At 37.0% G+C, this 21,083-nt stretch overlaps 1 protein-coding gene across 3 annotated transcripts in view; it reads left to right on the plus strand.

Moving 5' to 3' along the window:
* PARD3B (par-3 family cell polarity regulator beta) overlaps positions 1-21,083 on the plus strand; it is a 1,046,263-nt gene that overhangs the window by 531,320 nt on the left and 493,860 nt on the right. For 2 of the 3 annotated variants that reach the window (XM_082840795.1, XM_082840797.1), the window contains exons 6-10: positions 5,096-5,182; positions 10,767-10,892; positions 13,263-13,621; positions 15,984-16,123; positions 17,244-17,372. In XM_082840795.1, the coding sequence (XP_082696921.1) occupies positions 5,096-5,182; positions 10,767-10,892; positions 13,263-13,621; positions 15,984-16,123; positions 17,244-17,372 (841 nt within the window). The remainder of the gene's footprint in view (positions 1-5,095; positions 5,183-10,766; positions 10,893-13,262; positions 13,622-15,983; positions 16,124-17,243; positions 17,373-21,083) is intronic. The other variant, XM_082840796.1, reaches the window with a different exon arrangement.

The following is a 21,083-nucleotide window of genomic DNA, read 5'->3' on the forward strand; positions in this document are numbered from 1 at the left end:
ATTTCTAAACCACTGCATTGCTCTTAGTACTCTCATTTCCAAAACCTATAGTGATTTCATCTTCTAAAAAATTAAGCGTGCTTTTTTTCATTGTGGAATTTGACATATCACACTGAGGTTTGATCTGAAGCTGATGGGTCAGCCTTATCTCCTCATTATCTTACCCTCTGTTCTCCTCCCTTCCTCCCCCCTCCTCCCCTCTCCTCCTTCTCTCTTTAGTATCACAGCCAATCCGTGTGTGCGCAGACCATCCTGATTCAGTGTCTCAGTGCAAACTGTTTCCTCTCCTGTGCATGATCTCTCCACGCCCTCACCAGCTTTTCTGGTTGAAGATTCATTTACCCTTCTCAGTTCCATCTAAAATTCTACTTCCTTTGAGAAGATTTTCCTGATTTCCAGCTTTCCTTCCTGATCCTGTTCCCTTTTCTATGAACCTCATCAGAAAGCACCTCTGCTTTGAAACTTACATGTCAAAGTGGTTGAAAACTACTGCTCTGAGAAGCAGTAAATTCCAATTTGTGTCCTGAATTTACCTTATATAAATGGTGTGATGTTGGACAGATTATTTAACCTCTCTAAGCATCGGTTTACTTATCTGTAATGGAAGTGATATGTTTACTTTGTACATTTGATGTGAGTACGTGTTATATAATACCCAGAAGATGATTAACATGCTGCCTCCCCCCAGATAGCGTACATTCATTGAGAACATACTGCAAGTACTACTACTGTTCTATTCCTTTGTATTATTTTTTGTTACCTGTCCTAATCTGCCTGCTGATTATGAACTCCTCAAGCATTAGACTTTGTTTTTTCCTTGCAGAGCTTCTTCATTGGAACTACTCGATTAATTGCATTAAGTGAATCCCACCACCTTTGACAACAAATTCTTGGTTAGATTTTTACTCAGTATAATCATATCAACAAGACATTTCATAAGTTGTTAAAAGAGTAAATGCTAAGCGTTCTCATCACAAGAAAAAATTTTTTTCTCTATTTCTTTAATTTAGTATTTGTATGAGATGATGGATGTTCAGTAAACTTACTGAGATAATCATTTCATTATTTATGTAAGTCAAATCATTATGCTGTGTACCTTAAACGTATACAGTGCTGTTGATTATATCTCAATAAAACTGGGGGAAAAAACCCAAGACATTTCACTGTCAAGTAGCCTTCGGTGTCATCAGCAAGCTCTTCTTGGAGGTCTCTCTCTGTGGTCCATCTCTCACATTGCTGTATATGACAGTCTTGGACATCAGTCCCCAAAGAACACCCGCCAGTAACTTCTCTCCACTCATTATTACCCACTGTGTTCTCTATCAGCAGTCTAATTATGAAGAAAATCCTACAGTATTTACGGATTAAGAAAAAAAAAACTCTTACTGAGGAAATCAAGTTGAGGAAAATTTGGAAAGTTTGAAATAGGTTATTGCCTTTTAACCCGTAAGCTTCTTTGTTCCTTCAGAAAGTCCTAATAATAATACTAACAGCTGATATTGAGTCCTTCTCATATGCCAGAGACTGTGTGTGTTTGCTGTATTTATATAATATTCTCTATTTTTTTCTTTAAAACCAGCAACTCTATTAGGAATTTATCTTAATTCCCTCATTGTCCAAATGAGGAAACTTACTTGTGGTCTTAGTTTAAATGATTTACTTAGGCACCTGACTCAGAGCCACCACTAGGATACACTTCTCTCTAATTTCATAAGTTAATCATTATTTCCTCCTGAAACAAAGTATCTCCTCTTCCCTGCCCTCAGACCTGTCTCTTCTGTACCCTAAACTAGTGGCCAATCACTGGGTTGACTAATGTTAAAGATACTGTGCATTTGCCTTGTGTGGAGAAATCAGACCTACAACCATCTGTGCAGCCCCTTCTCTCCCTCAAGCTTCATGTCTTTCTGCTGGAAGGAGCCAAATGAAGCACTTTCCATCTAGTTCTTGCCATAGCCGTTCACAACAGGCTCATTTTAAACCACTGATTCTGTACTTTCACCCATAGTTTTGTATAAAAGTCTTAGGTAGGTAGCAGCTGGTTCTAGTGATATTTGAATTAATTTTGTCAGTCAGAGCTTAGAACATGTAGCTTGCTTAATACTATTGGACCTAATGCTTGGTGACTATCTGCTTTTGTTTTGGTACGTCTTAGAAAGTTGAATTAGCTATTTTGAGCTTAGTGAAATCTTCCGACTTTTCTTTTTGTAAGTGAAATACTTTTCCTTTGCCCCGCAATTCATTTTTTATCTGTTTTTCACAAGTAGCTGCCAATCCCTTTTTCTTTCCACTTCTAGAATAGCCTTCTCACCTCATTCTCTACATTTTCCATTCTCAGTCTGCCTCCGAAACCTAAATGTGCATACCCTGCTCACCAGTCCTTGAACTCTACTGTGCTGTTTGCCTAAACAAATAACATTAATAGCATATTTTCACATCTTAGTGAAATCTCATTTTATGAGATGTGTATTCAAGTAATTGTGTCTAGCCCTCCTTGCTATGTTTATCTTCCATGAGGGTATATATACAGGGATTTCCACAGAACCCCATCAAGTATGTAAAACACTGAGTGGTGTTTTCCCCTTTTAAAATAAATTTAAAAAGATGGACTGGTCTATGAGTTTCCTTTTTCAAATGCTTTTCTTTCCATCTTGAAACAAATGATGGATAACAGTTTATAAAGAGCATGGTAAAACATAGTCTGTGTAAAACTTGTAATGCTTGTCTTTAGATCTAATTCTCTAAGTATCTGCATTTAACAGTCAACAAAATTGAAAGTCTTTTATGCTGCTTTTTCTGGGATAGTAATATTTTTGTGATAGTAATTTAAGATTTGTCAAATATCATTCTAGCCAAAAAATAGTGACTATCATATAAAGATAGCATAAAAGTTTATTCTGAAATACTGAAAAAGAGAATCTTATAAAGTTGAAAAAATCCTTAATACTGCATCCTCCAACAAAGTTTTAGTGTTTTGAAATAAGATTGATTACTTTAAGAAATTTTGTGATTTACTTTTAAGTAAATGTAAAAATACAAGTTTGATGATTACTAAAGAGTAGGTGTCAGTATGATACATAGAATTTACATAGAATTTATTATGTTTTATAGGAGAGGTTTTGAGTGGGATAAAGAAATACTTGCAAAGTAGAAAAAAGAACCCATAAAGCCATTCTAAAATTTTTTAAGCTGAAATCTTGTTGTCTAGACTAAACACTTATGTTCCAAAAGCATCTATATAATACATATGAATGCTCTCAGCATGTGGAGATTTAATACATTTATTAGGAAAGATTTGTGTTATGCTCTAAGTGTAAAACTATAAAATTATGTTACAAAGGTAGAGATAATAAAGTTTCAGTGGTTAAATGAAATTTTCATCTCTGTTTTTAGAAGTCTTTACAATAATATCATAACCCTAGAATGTGTATGCTTTGGGTTTAGTCTTCCTCAAATACCTACGAGTGCACTATAAATCTGTTATGTAAAAGTTATTTCTTTGCGGTCCATTGAAAGCTACACAACTTTCTCTTCCCACCAAATATTTTATATTCAGGACTTAAAATGCATACCTATATTTAGGATTTCATATGCCTATATTCATATAGTGCCTATGCTTACACAGAAAGTATAGAGAAGAATCTACTTTATCCCTTGATCTTAGCACTCTAAGATTTATTTTATTTCTAACTTTTATTCCAGGCTTCTGATATAACCTGCTTGACTGAACAAAGTTTAAATATATCAGCAGTATCTGAGCAAAACTCGAAATTTACTATCAGTTTTGAAATTCCATCCCTTTCCATAAATGTTGGAAACTAACATGCTCTTTTTTGCAGTTCTTAATGATAATAGGTTTGCAATGAAAACACATTAAAAATAAGCCTAATCCACTGATGAGAATGTATTTAATATATTTATTTTAGATTGCTGATAATTTAGGGAGTACTTCATGAAGAGTGAATTCATTAGGCATTTTGCTTTCTTAATGCTGTTCTCAACTTTCCAGCAAGGAGCCAAAATTTTCCCATTTTCAATTTGGAGCAGAAATGTATTTGTAGCAGCTGTAGCTCTTAATTTGACATCTAGTTTCAGGTCATTTTCATGTAAATAGGAAACAATAGAGACCTGCCTACAGTTTCCATAATGGAGATGTTTGCTTCAACTTTATCATTTTTCCTCTGACAATTTTATTTTCTCTCTCTGGGATTAAAGGAGCCAATAATTGTTCATGGTATTATTTTTCATCTTTATAAAAACTTGTTAGTTCCACTTTCCATTACTCCAAAGCTCCCAGTGCCTTGTATATTTCAGTCATACACACTATCCATTAATGTTTCTAGCTCATCCTTTCCTTAATCTGGAGTAGGTTAGACAGGTCAGGCTTTCCATTTCTTTCTGTAATACATTTTCTCCAGGCTTTTCAACTTCTTTTCCTACGTCTAAAAAAAAAAAAAAAAAAACTGAGAGGTGAAAATTTGGAATTGTTCCATTGAATACAACTGATGCCTTATTGGAAGGCAAGTTTTGGTTTTGATTTATAATGCTTTGAACATGCCCATATGTATTACCAACTTTGGCTTCACAGTTGTTTAAAATGTAATTATGTGCTTTTTCTAATAAAAATGTGTTTTATTTCATTTTTCCTCTGTTCTGGAGGAAAAATCCTCCTTTATGTTTTAAGCATAGATATGCTTAATTCAATGTATTTTATCATCTATTCAGTAATTTTCAAGTGTGTCTCAATGGGGAGAAATTTCATTTTTGTGTACATCCTTTTTAAATATGTTGATTTATGCAGATTAAGTTAAGTAGGAAGTTATTTTTGTACATAGTCATTTCCATTTTTTCCTCTTCTAGGAAAAAAATAAGAAATCAGATAGTCTTTTAAACATTTTATTTCCTGGGTCTTCTGAACATACCAGCAAATCATGTACTCCTTTGATTTCATCTCTGCTGTTGAATTTACAGTAGTTGCTATAATCCTAAGTTTGTTTTGTTTTTCTTTTTAATATGCCACATCTGATTGTTTTTGTTTTTGTTTTTTTAGCAGGGACTCATTTGTGCTCTTTTTTTTTTTTTTTTTCTGTCCCAGTAATATGACAAGAACAGTGGAGATTTCTGGGGAAGGAGGCCCCTTGGGAATACATGTAGTACCTTTCTTTTCATCTCTGAGTGGAAGGTAAGATGTTTTCCTTATATCAGAAGCTCATACTAATGAAAAACTTGACTTGAGCTCATTTTCCCAAACATTTTTTAGAAGAGGATTAAGTGTATGTCTCTGTTATTTAGATAGACACCTCAAGATATACTTCTGTTGGCCACTTATGTGTTAGAAACAAAATAACATCACTTCTAAGATACGATGGAAAAGAAATCATGGCTTCTGCATTTACAATTAATTAAGAAGTACTTTATTAAAGTATTCTTATCAGTGACACATAGACAGAAATCGTGGAAAGACTTTAACATATTGTTAGAGAAATATAGCAACTGAATTTTTTAATGTTCAAAAATACACTTAAATGAAATATAGTAATTCCAAATGGATATTTCTTGATATGCCTCAGGTTTATAGAACTTAGGATAATAAATATTCTAATATTATAAGTAGTTATATCAGAAGCTAAATATGTTTTGATTTTACATATAGTAGCAAAATGCCATTATTCTATTTATTTTGTTCTAAAATAAAATATAACCAATTAAAAATAATTTATCACATCCTTTTGAAATTTTAAAGACATTATATTTCTAAATCCATGCTGATAAATGGTAATTTAGATTGCTTCACCATCTCTTGAAATTTGTGTCTACTTAACTGGCTGTAAAACTTGTTTTACTGATGGGAATTAAAGTGTGTGCCTGAGAGTTAATATTAGTACTATTATAACAACCTTACAAAACTAGTATTAGATATTATGTTATTATAATACTTTTCAATAGGATGACTACCTTTTGCACTAGATTGACACTGACAAAGGCTGTCAGAAACTTAAAGAAAATGAATTTCTCACCCATATGATATGATTTTAATTAATTTGCTAAATTTATTTTCTTAAATATATCATTGAAAAGGCAAAATACCTGATTTTAGCTTAGGTGATCAAAGACCAGAAAAGTCGGTTGATTTTTCTCAAGGTCATACAAAATCCAGATATCTTGACTTGACCTCACTCTTTGCTCTTTCTATAACAAAACTTTCCCCAAAGCTTATATAGTATTTATTTACTGGTTCTGAATATTTATTCAATTTGGTCTGCCATACAGCAGGAAGAACAGATTTAGTCATGATATTTTGGTTGGCATCATTTTCAGTAGGTAGCCATCTGCTACCTGTAATTGCTAAGTCATCACCTTCTTTAGCAAATAACATCTGATGCCAAGCTCTTGCTGGAATGAATGTCCCCTAAAAAGAAATGAACTGAAAAGCTAGTGGCTCTTATTGTCTCATTTCCTGTATGTGTTAATAAGCATGTTTATAAATGTTATGGGTTATGGCACAGGACAAGCTGAGGTTGTTTTTGATAGACAGGGAGAGTATTTACCCAGTTGTCACGAGGAATTCTAATGGCTTTTGTCAGAAGTGTACTGGTAGAGCTTTGTGAAATACCAGTGTGGCTAAATTACTAGGCCCTTTAGCTTAATGAAGCTGGAATAGACCACAAGATCATCCCAATTTTCAAAACGTGAAGAAATATACAACATGACAGTCGCCCTACATCATTTTCAGTTGTTCAGAAAACAAGTTGACGCTATAGACCAAAAATCACCTTCTCTCACTTCAAATGAGGAAAACACACTAGAATGCATTGATTTACCCCCTGATCCTTCCTAGTTCTGATTTCTAGCATAAGCTTTATAGAATAGGAAAAAGTATTGGACTCGGATTTGGAACAATTGGACTTGAATCTCACTGTTCTCTTTTGTATAACCTTGAGTGAGTCCCCTAAATTTGCCTCTTGTGAATACCTACTTCACATCAAGGTTGTGGGGATTAAACCACATTAAAAATGTGAATGCTCCTTGTGAAACACACAACATACAAACGTGTAAATTATTAGGATTAATACTATTTTGGCTAAAACAGAAAAACTTTGTTTAGAAATGAACTTTTATAAGTTCATGGTCAACTATTCAGTAAATTGGTGAAAGAGTTTTCTCTCTGTGTGTGTGTGTGTGTGTGTGTGTGTATTTTTTGCTATCCACTGGCATTATAGGAAGGAAATTTAATTAAAAAACATAAAAAATAATATGGAAGTGGAGACATGAGCCAATAAAAGTTAAGAAGTAATGAGTACAGGCTGAAACAGCACACTTAACTCAACCCATGTGTCTAGAAGCAACTGCATACAGAGTGTGTCAGACAAGTGTCTGACTTCATTATGCCATATGGTTGCCCTGTGTGAGCATGGGGGATGGGGGTAGTTAAGGTCATAGTGGTAGACTTAGTTCTTCATTTCCTTCCATTTATTGGTTTGTGTCATTATTTTAAATTAGAATTTACATTTAATTATTTACTAAGACTACTGTAATTCACTCTGCCTTCAATTTCTTTTTAATTTTTTTCTTTTACAAAAATAGGGCCACACCTGTTGTAGAACTAAGATCCCTAATCAAAGTTAGAACACCCTGAGTACAACACACTGGCTGCTGCACTAAATGAGGCCTCAGTGGTTTCATCGGGGTGGAGAATGCTGCTTGTACGGAGGACTGTTGGCTCGCACAATAAAAACAAAAATGCAAGAAGAAAGAAAACAAAACAAGAGTCCCTGAAAGTAAAAAGCAACTTAATTTCATTCATTTTTTTCAAAAAAAAATATATAGTTTTATTTTAGAATTAAAGCATAAAATCTAATTGTCAGTAAATAAAGATAGCATAATATACCTGTTTCATAGTAAAGACAGCTGAATATGAGGCAGAAGGAAAGGAGGGATGGGTGAAGAGTGATATATAATGTGAGCAGAGGAGATGTTTAGGTAAAAATTCTAAGCGGGTGAGCGGCCTAGGCAGTGTGATACAGTGGGAAGAAAGGAGGAGGCCAGCAGGGCATAGGTTTGTGCCTAAATGATCATTAGAAGGGCAAGAAGCAATTGTTACCCCTCTTATTCTGCGGGGCTGTGGGTTTCGGCCTCCTTTATCACTGCTTCTTAATGCAAATTAACTGGTTCACCTCGGCCTATAACTCATCGACGGCATTAATTTTTAAATCCTGCGAGCCTTGGTCCCAAACGAGATAGCTATCCACAGCTCACCCATTTGGGGCAAAGAGAACAAAGAGGGACTCTTTTCTGAGCCTTCTCATACTGGTCTGGATGAAATCAAACTGGAAGGAATCCATCCCTTCCATAGAATAAAGAAGGCAGGAGTGGTTTGTTGCCAGGGAACAAACTAATAAAATCAGTTAGTTTTACATTTTACCAAAATTACCTCTGACACATGGGTTCTACAGTTGGGCTTATTCTGTCAATAAATTTTTCATGGAAAGTTAGGTTATTTAGTTGAGTGAGGTTCACATAGCATACTCCAGCTGTAATATACCAGCTAAATTGCAACCCAGTGGCCTGAAAGAATTAATTCATCTCCCAAAATGTGAAATTAAATCCTAGGGAGTAACATTACATGACTGATGGTGTACTGAATTAAATTAAAGGAAGACTTGAATGCTTGTTAAAAAAATATCGCTTATATAAACTAGTTTATAACCACATGTGAGCCTCCTAATGGGTCGTGTTACTGTGAATCCACCATAACAAAAATCCAAAATGTGAACTATTAGAGAGTTGTTCAGTTTAGGAGAGAAACAGTATTTTATTCTATTTCTTTCCTCTTTTTTTTTTTTTTTTGACATGTCAAATAGTTCAATTTTTAATATTATATTATGAGATTAAGGTGGGATTAGTACTTTAAATAAATTAAATCTCAGATCTTTTATCAAATAGTACCTTTGGCCCTTATTCTCTTCCACCCAGAAGTTGATTAATTTACTCACCTACTAGAACTAGGAAATGAAGCATCATTGCACACTTGGCCTGTGACCCTGAGCTTTCCCCACAGTAGGTGACAAAACTATTTGCTCTGCTCTCTCCTACGTCAGCATACTGTGTTCATTTAACTTATTTAAAGTAGACATCTAAATAGCCCTGCATGTGCCTCTCCTCCAGCTGTCTTGAGATGACGTGAGCTCATCAGATGAACTGAGGCCCTGGAGGCCGAGGTCCCACTTTGTGGCAGCTCCAAACAGGAAGATGGTTTTCATTAGAGACTTTCATTAGAGACTCCCCTTTTTAATGGCGGACACTATTATGCGTGCATAAAATGTGCTCATGTTTTATTTAGATTCGAGACTTAATGCAAAGGGACTACGTAATAGCACCTAAGGCCCCTATATGAAAGAGGGTGACAAAGTAGGAAAACAAGAGGATGAGGGAAGAGGAGGTGGTGGTTTCTCCACATCTAGCAGACTCCTCTTGGAGGACGTATCTGTCTGTTTTATCCTGAGACACCTGGGACCCTGACATGCCGCAAGGAACAGGGAAATCCCTCACATGAGAAATGGCTAAAGTATACACAAGTTTGATTTCTTTTAGTTTTCAGTTCAGATACTACCAATATGTAATAGGTGCGTGCAAGTGCATACACACACAGTTAAATTCTTTTCATTGCTGTAGCTTTCTTTCTCCTTTTCTTTTTTTCCAACCCCATCCCCTCCTGACTCTAAGCCACAGCCCCAAAGCACCGGGAGGTTCAGGGGATCCTCTCTGAATCCAGACTCCTCCTGGTTGAAATTTCAGACACCTCTTCCCAAAGCCCTGATTTCATCTGGTCACCGTCTTGCTCAGAAGCAGTGAGTGGCATGAGTATTACTCCAGCCTCATCACATCCGTCCATCAGCTGGTGTTCAAGGCCCCTTCACGTGGCACTGGCCTCCACATCCAGTGTGAGCTTCCACCCTGCTCCCCTTACACACACCTGTTCGTTCCTGCCTCTGTGTGTATTCTCTCTCTCCTCCTATCCAAATCCCACTCATTCTTCTGATCCAGTTTACATCCCACTTTCTTCCCAAATCCTTCTATGAAGACTCTAGGCTTATAGCTCCAGGTTTTTCATTACTCCTGTACTCCAAGCCTGTGCTGAGCCATTGTCCTGGTCCTACAGCCCTGTCTCATATTCTTCCATCCGAAGTGCAGAGAACACTCAACACACACTTGATTCAGTGGCACTAACAAATGGGACCGAACTTCCTTCTAAACTCAGTAATATGATTTCTGCTAAACATTTACTTCTTCAAATGCATATTATTGGAAGAGGTGGGAAGACTGCAAAAAAACTACTGTGAATACCTAATCCTCTCCCATTATCAAACATCGAGCTGCCCCCTGGGCACCAACTCAAACTTACTTATTACAGTCAGCCCTTCTGTGAATCCCTCTCGAAACCACGAGTCCTCTGTGTCCTGAACTCTACTGAGCAACACTTGCCTTTTCTAAGTTACCTACAAGCATGAGAAACGGGATTGTAGGTCATTGTGCTCTGGGCTGGTGTTTACGTATATGTATCTTGAAGGGCTTCTTCTCCTTAGTCATGTGTGCGAGTGTGTTTTTTTGTTTGTTTGTTTACTAAGGATTTAAATAACAGTTGCCCGAATATAAAGCATATGTCCTTTCATAAATAGAAACCGATGTTTATTTCTGAACGGTTACAAATGGAGAAACAACTCGCAGGTTATTCAGTCATTCTCTTTCAACCGAAATGTTGCCTTTAGGATTCTAGGGCTCTTCATCCGTGGCATTGAGGAAAACAGCAGGTCTAAGCGGGAAGGACTGTTTCACGAAAATGAATGTATTGTAAAAATCAACAGCGTGGACCTCGTAGACAAAACCTTTGCTCAGTAAGCATGTTTTTTATTGTTTTATTTACTTTATTGATTCCTAGAATGCTTATGATCATTACTGAGCTCATTATGATCAAAAATGTAGGTAGAACTTCTGATAAGTTCCCTTTGACCCCAGAAGATCTATTTTCAAACATGTCCTGTGTTTTAGCGTACTCAGAGGTGGGCTGCAAATGTCCCTGACAGCCCTGAGAAGGACAAACTGCAGAACAGAGCAAACCTTCTGCCTGGCTGTCTTTCTGGGGCATCGATAGATGGGTTTGTTTTTCTTGGGATACAGGTCAGTTAGACTGGTATTTAAGAACTCTTCACAGACTATTAGTTCGGCTTATTAATTAACTTACTTGGTGTCAGTAGTCTTCCTTGAACTAAATATCTGTGAGAGATGACTGTGAAGACTCACTGAATAATAGAAACAAATGGAAAAAAAAAAAAAAGTTAAAATAGGGCTTCCCTGGTGGCGCAGTAGTTGAGAGTCCGCCTGCCGATGCATGGGACACGGGTTCGTGCCCCGGTCTGGGAAGATCCCACATGCTGCGGAGCGGCTGGGCCCGTGAGCCATGGCCGCTGAGCCTGCGCGCCCAGAGCCTGTGCTCCGCAACGGGAGAGGCCACAGCAGTGAGAGGCCCACGTAGCGCAAAAAAAAAAAAAAAAAAAAAAAGTTAAAATACTCTCCCTCAAGAAATTATTTCTCTGCATGTGAAAATGTTACAGGAATAGGTCTTTGTACCTAAGAATTAAAGTATGCAGCAGTCTGCATATGCTTTTTTATATGTATATTGGCATTACAGTGGAACAAGGGAATAATCACGAATACTCTTTAGTAATGATCACCAACCTCTCTTGTTTCAACCAAAACAACTCATAATATATCTTCTCTGTGACCATTAGTTGCCAATATTGTGTTGGGTGGAGGGGCAGTGCTGTAGCTGCTTAAGTGTGGAAGAAAATGAAGCCTTAAGAGTGTATTTCTAAAAATAATGAATAATATGCAAAATTATAAGTATTATCAATAATGATATTATTTTTATATATCACTGTGCTTGTTACCAGGACTTAATAGGAATGCAAGGCAGACATTATTCTCCCTATATTATAGAGGTAGAAATCAAGGCTTATAAAAATTCAGTGTAGAGTAGAAATTGACTCCTAGTCAAGGAGCCGACCAGAGGAGTTGGGCTATCTATGTGAAGTCTTCTCCCTCCTCCCCTAACATTGTAAGCTCTTCGTGAATAAAGTGAGGGGGAGCTCAGATAGCAGTTGGAATTATGATTAATTATTATTTGGTGTGGCTGCTCATAATAGAAACCTGAAATAAAGGTAGCTTAAACAAAATTTACCTTTTCTAAGGACAAATAAGTGTGGAGATGGCAGTCCAGAGTTGGAATGGAGGGTCCACCATCATCAGTGAGTCAGGCATCCTCCATCTTTCTGCTTTGCCATCCTTCTGATGCGGATGCTATCTTGAAGCTGTCTCATGGTCACAAGATGGCTGCTGGAGTTCCCTCCATCACTTTTGAGTTTTAAGAAGTAGGAAAGAGAAACAGTAGAACAAAAAAGTTTCTGCCTCCCAGATGAGCCAGATTTTCTCTAACCTTTCATCTCATTGGCAAGAAAGCTGGGAAGAGAGTTGTTTTACCTAGTCATAAGGTACAAGGAGACCTAAGGAAGAAGGAAAGAAAAAGTAGTAGGAAATTTGAGGAAAAGCACAAAGCGCTAAGACAAAAAAGTAAAAACATTAGGGACTCTATAATAGAATAACAGGGAGGGTGCATTTTGGATTGCCAATCCACTGTGATATTTGACACAGCCTGCGTACCTACCAAACGTCTCCGTGAGGAAATGTTTGTGTCAGAATTGGGCTTCTGCAACACAACCCACATTAGGAAAGGCCTGTACTTTAGATTAAAGTCTTAAAAGGAAACCAAATGATAATCTGATGGAGACTGTGAAAGATGTTTGTTCCATTTAAAATTAGAGCTTGCTTTTATATTTACTTCAGTAAATACTTCTGGGTAGAATTTCAGATTTAGAAATGCTTAGAAGCTGTGGGTCATTGGACAAGTTACTTAAGCTCTCTGAGCCTCCACTTCTTCATTTTGCAAAATGAGAGCTAATTATACTTACTTAACATGGTTGTTAAAAAGGTTAAATGAGAGAATCGTGCATGTTGATGATGCACATGTAGCCCAGTGTGGTGGCACCTAATGAGCAGGCCATACGTGGTAACTAGCATTTAGTTAACAAAGTCATATTGGTAGTAATAGTGATAGTATCTCCTGTGCTTATGCTCCTGTAGCCGTGAGGCTGGGTGCTTTGGATGGCGTGCTAGGAAGCGGTATCATTATATGTTCACTGTCTTTCAAGGGCTCAGGACGTCTTCCGTCAGGCAATGAAATCTCCAAGTGTGCTGCTTCATGTGCTTCCACCTCAAAACCGGGAACAGTATGAAAAATCCGTCACTGGACCTCTTAACATTTTTGGTAACAATGATGGCGTTTTGAGAACAAAGGTGCCACCTCCTGTCCATGGAAAATCAGGAATAAAGACAGTAAATCTCACAGGAACAAGCAGTCCTGAGGAAGATGCATCAACTTCCCTGCAGCAAAGCAAGAGCCCCCGAGTACCAAGACTAGGTAGAAAGCCATCCTCTCCCTCACTCTCCCCGCTCATGGGGTTTGGCAGCAAGAAAAATGCAAAGAAAATTAAAATTGACCTAAAGAAAGGTAATTATTAAATTATGCTTAATAGCATTCTATTATTGTAACATGTAAAATTGGTTAAGAGAAATGCATTAAGGCTAATTTTGTTAATTCTCCCTTCATTTAATTGAATCAAAGAATAGATTTAAGTGTATACTGCAGTAACTTAAATTTCTTAAAATCATAGTACTTTCTTATTCTTTTTTCTGGAGAGTGTACATTATTTGAAGCAAGAAAGTTATAAAGACCTGCTATGAAATAGAAAGAACCAGTACAAACTTGGTAGGAACAGAGTGTTCTTGTATCACAACTTAATACTAAGCAGGCACTGAAATTCAGTTGTCTGTTTTAAGCAAGATTAGTGATTTTTGAAGCATCCTTTAGTCCAAGTCCAAAAAGCCAATATATTGTTTCTGGTTCTCTAAGATAGTTTTATACCAGCAAAAAATTATTCCTCAGCAAATATGTAGTAATTATTAATTTCACTAATTCAACAATGCAAATAATTTTTCAAGTATTCTTAATTTCAAAAGCATGTATAACCTTTTTTCTTCATCTTTTTCAACTTTTTCATCCATTTGCAGCCCAGATCAATAAGACTAGATCATGTGTGTTCATAGATATTTATGCAATATTATACATACACACATACACATTCATGAATTTCTGCACTTTTTTTTTATTTTGTAACTTCTCCTGATAATCCCTTCCCTCACTGCAACCCTCTGCAACCCACTGTGATTTTCAAGACTCCATTCAAAAGAAACCAAGATTTTATGGATTCTTATCTGAATTAATAGGAAATGTAATGATCACAAGGTAGTTTTAGAATACTTATTCACATATATCTAAAGCAAATCACATGTACCTTTAATTGGGATGTAGAGATTATTCTGAAAAACCCTCTGGTCAAAATTTTGTCCTCCTATAAGAATTCTATACGGGGAAGAAAATGTATCGATAGGAGGCACAATTAGGCTTTTTATGTAAATGCATCCCTTGTGCTTTTCATACAAATTGTGCAGCTATGCATAAGACATGGGGTTGAGTGCTTTGAGAACAGATAAATCAGACATGGAATGTGACCTTAAAAATCCATCAAAAAGCCTTGAATGCAAAAATAAAGAATATTACATCCCACACCTGTGTTTTGGGAAGATTAATCTGACAGAAAAAGATTTACTAAAGAAGAGAGCGTACAACAAGGGAGCAGTCAAGGGTGCACGGTGTCTGTCTGAATATAACATGTATGCCTAAATTGCTGACTGGATGTAGGCAGGAAGAGAGAGGAATTACTGTTATTGCTGAGGTCTTCGGCCAGGGTGGCTTGTGCAATGGTGATACCATTACGAGAAATTAGAATTTTAAGTAGAAAAGGCAAGGATCTGGGTTGGAGAAGGAAGTTCATAGTGAAGTTTAAAATGCTTGTGAAAGAACGTGCATGGTAATATCCTGGAGACTGACACCTGAGAGATTAGAGACAAACAAAGTGATGTAAGTGTCATCTGTAGGGAGATGGTAGTTGGAGACAGGAGCATGCCAGGCCAAGTCTAGAGGACAAATTGTTCCAGATCCTTGGGGAACATCTATGTTTATGTGGGAGAACGATGGGTAAGAGAAAGAGTGACAGACATGTTGTGATCAGAGAGGCAGGAAAATAGTCAGAAACTAAAAACATGAATACCAAGGGGGGAGTTAATTTCAAGAAAATGGTTGGTGAGAAGTGTCAAAGCTAGAAAAGGGGAAAGATCAGAATAGGAAAAATGACTGGATATGGTCATGGGTAGGTAGTTGGTGATGGAAGATTGAAGAAGCAGTAGGATTGACGTAAGGATTCTTTAGGGTAGAGAAATCTAAGCATGCCTTCACATAGAGTGAAAAAAGACATAAACTCAAAGAGAGAAACTGGAGATGCAAGAGAACAGGACAGGAGTAACAGGAACGAGTGATGGGGCAATGGGATGCAGTACACAAGGAATGGAGACTCAGGGGGAGGGGGAGCCACAGGCTGGCTAGTTGATTGAAAGCCTGACATGTCAGATGGCCTCTTGCTTCTCAGGAAAGTATGAAGTCAGGTTATGGTTTACTGAGAAATCAGTCTCCCAGGTATATGGATAACATGTGGTATTTCTTCTAGGACCTTAGTAAACAAAAGTGTTATATATCTACACTGGCCCTAAATTCACTGTGATACAACCATGGCCTGTAAGGCACTGTAATCTGTATTTAAAACCAGAAAAACTGAAGCATATTTAAAATATTTACTGGAATGTCAATATTTCACTTATTCTGCATTGGTCTAAGTCAGGTGGATTTAACTCTAAAATTGAATATAATATTATTCCTGCTGAAGGTGACCATGTGTTTTCCTGGTCTTATATACTAGGACCTGAAGGACTTGGTTTCACTGTGGTTACCAGAGATTCTTCCATACATGGTCCTGGTCCCATTTTTGTAAAAAACATTTTACCAAAGGGAGCAGCAATAAAAGATGGCCGCCTACAATCAGGGGACAGAATTTTGGAGGTAAGAATTAGAATGCATATCTTCAATAAAATCTTTCTTGGTGTTTGAAATAAGTATATAAAATGTATTAAATTTTGAATTCAGTATGTTCAAAACTGTACTTATAGACAAGATAAGGACTTTAATTAGAAAACTGGTTAATAAATAGCCTATCTTTGTAAGTCCTTAATAAGGACCATGATATGAGGCCAAATAATATTGAAAAGTTTTCCCTATCTCCTCTTTCTTACTTCTGCCTCTTAGAGTCCCTGGGGAATTTGGGTCAACTCCATGAGTTCATCATATATTCAGTTAGGGCTAAGGATTTCAAAGTTGCACCCAAGCCCTTGTAACTGTTTTCTTAAACTTCTCCAAGAGTGGGTCAGCCTGTCTCAGGTTGGTCTATGCATATAGAGAAGTATTTGGAATACCCAAAGCAAGAGGCTTTTTTTGTGTGTGTGTGTCATTTATTTTTGTTTGATAGCATCATCTTCTTGGCTAAATATATATTGTCAATTTACCTTTCAAGAAATCATATTCGTTGAAACTGGCTGGTTGCATTGAACTTTCTCATGGCATGGAAGTAGCACTATAGCTTTTTATATAGTTCTAGATCATGATAGAAAATGGGCCAAATGACTAATGTAGCTCCAAATTACAATCTCCAATAATCTATGGTAACCTGATGACTACCATTTTCTAAACATGGAAAATTGTAGAATTATAACAAAAAAACTTACGCCTCAAGAATTTACTGTGTGATAACGGTCCATTTCTCCTGTTTGTATTCGGCAGAGAATGGTAACAGCTAAGCATTTGAAATCAGCTTCCTTCCTACTTGAGGAATCATTCTCTGGTATCTGTCAGTTTGATTTGTCCTTGCTAAGAATGTGATGTCTTAGGGAAAACTGCTGATGCCAATTACTGAATGTCTGTGACTGTCCAGCACCACAATAATGATGGTTGGTCTATTGCTAGCATCATAAACATAGCTGGTTTGGGCTCATGTGTTCAGTTTTCGTCTTTCCAGAGCTTCATTGATCATGCGAGCCCATTTGCTGCTTGCTTTCAAAAACCATCTAGGGCAGAAGGGGATGGCAAGTGTTTTAATTGTGGCTGCTCATACGGTTGCCTGCATTAGGTAAATGGCAGAGATGTCACTGGACGAACTCAGGAAGAGCTCGTGGCCATGCTGAGGAGCACCAAGCAGGGAGAGACCGCATCACTGGTCATCGCCCGGCAGGAAGGAACTTTTCTGCCCCGAGAGCTGGTAATGTTCAGATCACAGTCTTATCGAATTTTCAATATAGAACATAATACACTCAGTGAATTCATAATAGCTGAGAAATGAGTTCTAAGTCATGGGCTTCATTTGTTAAAAAAAACAAGAAGTGAATCATACTTACAGTGTTTTGCCCCTATTTGGGGTATCACTGTTTTAGTGATGATGATGTAATGATGCAGTGAGGTAGGTAACTGCAAACAGTGCTTCAAGTGTACGAATTCAAACACCCTTCAAGGAGGCAATTTAACAGTATTTGATAAAATAAAATGCACATTGAGTATGTGCTATGGGCTAGGCCCTGTGCAAAACACAGCCAGCAGAAATGTTCATGGCCCTACCTTAGTGCAGTTAGCAGTCAAAGGGAAATTAAAATATAACTAAGTATTTAAAACGGTGATGAAGATTATGAAAGCAAACTGCGGAGTGCTACAGTAATATATAACAAGGGAATTTAACCTAGTATTGAAGGCTAGGAAAGGCATCTCAAGAAAGAGAATTTCAAGTCTTATTAAAAATGTATACCCTTTAAAAAAAAAAAAAAGTGTACCCTTTGACCTAGTAACTATACTTTTAGCAATTTGCCCTAAACTGATCATCAGAGATGTGGAAAAAATTCTTCTATATTGATTTTTTGTCTCCGGTCCTATTTATTATAGTGATATATTGGGCATGGTACAACAAGAAGGTACTGGTTAAATAAGTAACTGGATCGCTTTCCAATGAAATATAGTAAGTACTTAAAATGGTCTCTGTGAGGAATTAATAATAATATGAGGAATGTTCATAGGATATTATTAAGTAAAAAGTTGGGTATAAAATGACACATGCAGTATGACAAATTACATTAAAAATCTTTTTTAAAAAGCTGGAAGGAGATGCACTCAGATTGTTGGGATTATGAGAGATTTTTATTTTCTCTCTTTTTTTTTTTTTTTACAATGAACACATAATATTTATTATTGAAATATTTAAGGAGGCTTTAGAAACTTCAAAGGACTTTTATGGCTAATAATAAAGTAGAATAGATGTGGTCAAAGGACTTCTAATTACCCTTTGTTTTTTATTTCCTTTGAATCTATATAAGAAATGACAAAGGCACATATGGGTAATATGATAGGTTCCCCGAGTTAGATCATCAGAATAGTGAGTGTTGGGAAAATTGAGTATAGTTAACTTGAAAAAAAAAGTTCAGTACTGATAATTGCTATCACATATATAAAGAGTTATTGTATGGATTGGAAAGTAAATTTTAGTCTGTTTCTTCAGATAGTTTATATCCATTAATTTATTTATGCATTAATCCAACAAACAAGTTACTGAGCATGCGCTGTGCACTAACTTGGAGGTTCTGGGGATACAAAAATAATTAAGACTAATTTCCTGTCCTATGTGAGCCTGTTCCAAGACAAATAGTTGGGAGTGATAATGTTACAAGCACTTTCTAACTGTTGGAGCTGTCCAAGATGGAAACAGGTTATTTAGCATACTGAAACAGAACCTGCCTCACCATCTGTCAAAGATGCTCCAGAAACAGTTCTCCTGTTGGTAAGGTGATAAGACTAGATAACCTCTGAGATACCTACTCTGGGTCTAATATTCTGTTACATGTGTTTATATCCATATTTGAATATACAGCCTTCCTGAACCTCCTCTCTTACATATTAACCCTCCTTAGTACTGGCCAAAGGAACCCCTTCCTTCCATGTTTCTGTACCATGGAGTTTCCTTTCGATCCTTCGTTATCTTTCCCATCATCTTATCCAGTTTTCCTCTTGTCCTCTTTTATGCTTTGAGAAGATCCATGGTAAAATAGGAAAGGGGAGAATGCACTCCCCACCTCCTTTCCGCTAGTGGACTCCTCCACACGCAGCGCTTTGGAAGGCAGAATCTTGAGTTACGGCCTCATCTCCTCACTGAAGCTCCCGACCCTTCCTAAAGAGAAATGCTGTCAAAACTCGAAGTCTAGATTTTTTTCCTCTAAATTCAGATGGATTCTTTCCCTCAATCTTTTATTTATCCAAAGACGTTGGTCTTTCTCTACAAGGGTCAAAGTGAAAAGAAACAACACAAAAGGGGGCAGCATGGATATATAGCAGGAAGCCCTTACACTTCTTATTTAATTCGTTGGTTGCTGGTGATAAAAGGGGTTAGAAAACCTCAGTAGGACTATGTACTTGTTTCAGGGATAGGAGAACTAAGAAAGAAGTTTTGATTGTGTATTCTTTTGAACTGTGGTCCTGGGAGGAATAAAATCCTGCATATAGAGAGAAATATTCCAGGCAGCCCCTAGGCATGCGGAGGAACCCAATAGCAGAGCTCCAGCTAGGAACTCCAACACTCACGAGTCCCTCGTTCCCCATCTAACAGTTAGTTATTCCCCTTTTCCATATGTCCTCTAGAATTCCCAACTGCACAGCTAATTCCTTCTTCCTATAAGCTCTCCCAGCCCCCCTTATCCCCACCAACTCCCACCCCTGCCCCCAGAAAGGGGGAAAGGGATGCTGATCTTATTCAAGTTTGAAACTCTGGAAGCATTTTTAGTCAAAGACAATTACATCTAGAAGTTAGCAAATGGAATAATAGAAGTTTTGGACTAAAGGGAGCTGAAAGAATCTGTGAGTCCAGCTCTACTTTTGTAGCTGAGAAAACAGAGGCTCAGGGTGGTTGAGTAACCATGGGCCATGTGTCCATGGGCCCACAGTCAGCAGGAACTAGATGCCTAGGTTTCTTAGCATTTACTATTGTCTCTGAAGCTCAACTTCTGTCCTTACTACCAACTGTGTGATACAGAGCAGATCACAAAATCATTCTGAGGCTCAGTCCTCATCTGTATCATTAGATTTCTGTGACAACTAAAAGAGATAATGCATGCAAAGCTCTAAGTGTTGCTTCTGGTCAATTGTAAGTACTAAATATGTTAGCTATACTTGTTTCTTCTAGTACATTACCACTTCTGTGGTATTGTAAACACAATACTGCATAGGTATTATGGGGTAAATAGATTTATGCAGGCTTACCTGGGATTAACCACTATTTTGAACCTTGATTGTTTTCTTTTTCATTATTTTAATATGTATTCTGGTATCCAAAATACAGAATTACAGACAAAATTTGTGTAACCCACCAAATTTACAAGACAGGCAGTCTGTATATATTATTTCACTCTCATTTAATATAATTTAGTGAAATTGGATTTCTATCCCAGAAAGTGATATCATAGGCCAAGCCCACCAGGGAGCATATTGAATTAATTGTGCGACTATGAGATTATAAGTGAAAATAAATTCTTTGTTCTCATCATTTTCTTTGTTATACAAAATTTGGAGGGCATGTGGTTAGTGTCCATTCTCTTAGAATTCTCTGGCAAACAGTCTCTTTGAAAAATATTTGACTTCTAACTGTTCAAATATGTGGAATATTCTTTGTAACCACAGCAAAGCAAGGGCCTTTGAGGCTAACAAGCACTGAAGTAATGTGGACCCAGAATCTTTGTTTTGGAGAAATGTGGAATAATATTATTTTTCCAGCCCAAATACCTGTCTTGAATGCTAAACAGCAGGAACTCTGCAGGAAGTTTATAAAGAGGTCATGTTTGGCATTCATGGGCTATTTCAGTGGGAAATACTCAGAGTGTGGCACTGGACTATTTGAAAGCACAGAATAAAGAAGAGTGTGCGACGTGATACATCTTTGTAT

Source organism: Leucopleurus acutus (genome assembly GCF_964270905.1).
Source record: "Leucopleurus acutus genome assembly, chromosome: 6".
Taxonomy (NCBI): domain Eukaryota; kingdom Metazoa; phylum Chordata; class Mammalia; order Artiodactyla; family Delphinidae; genus Leucopleurus; species Leucopleurus acutus.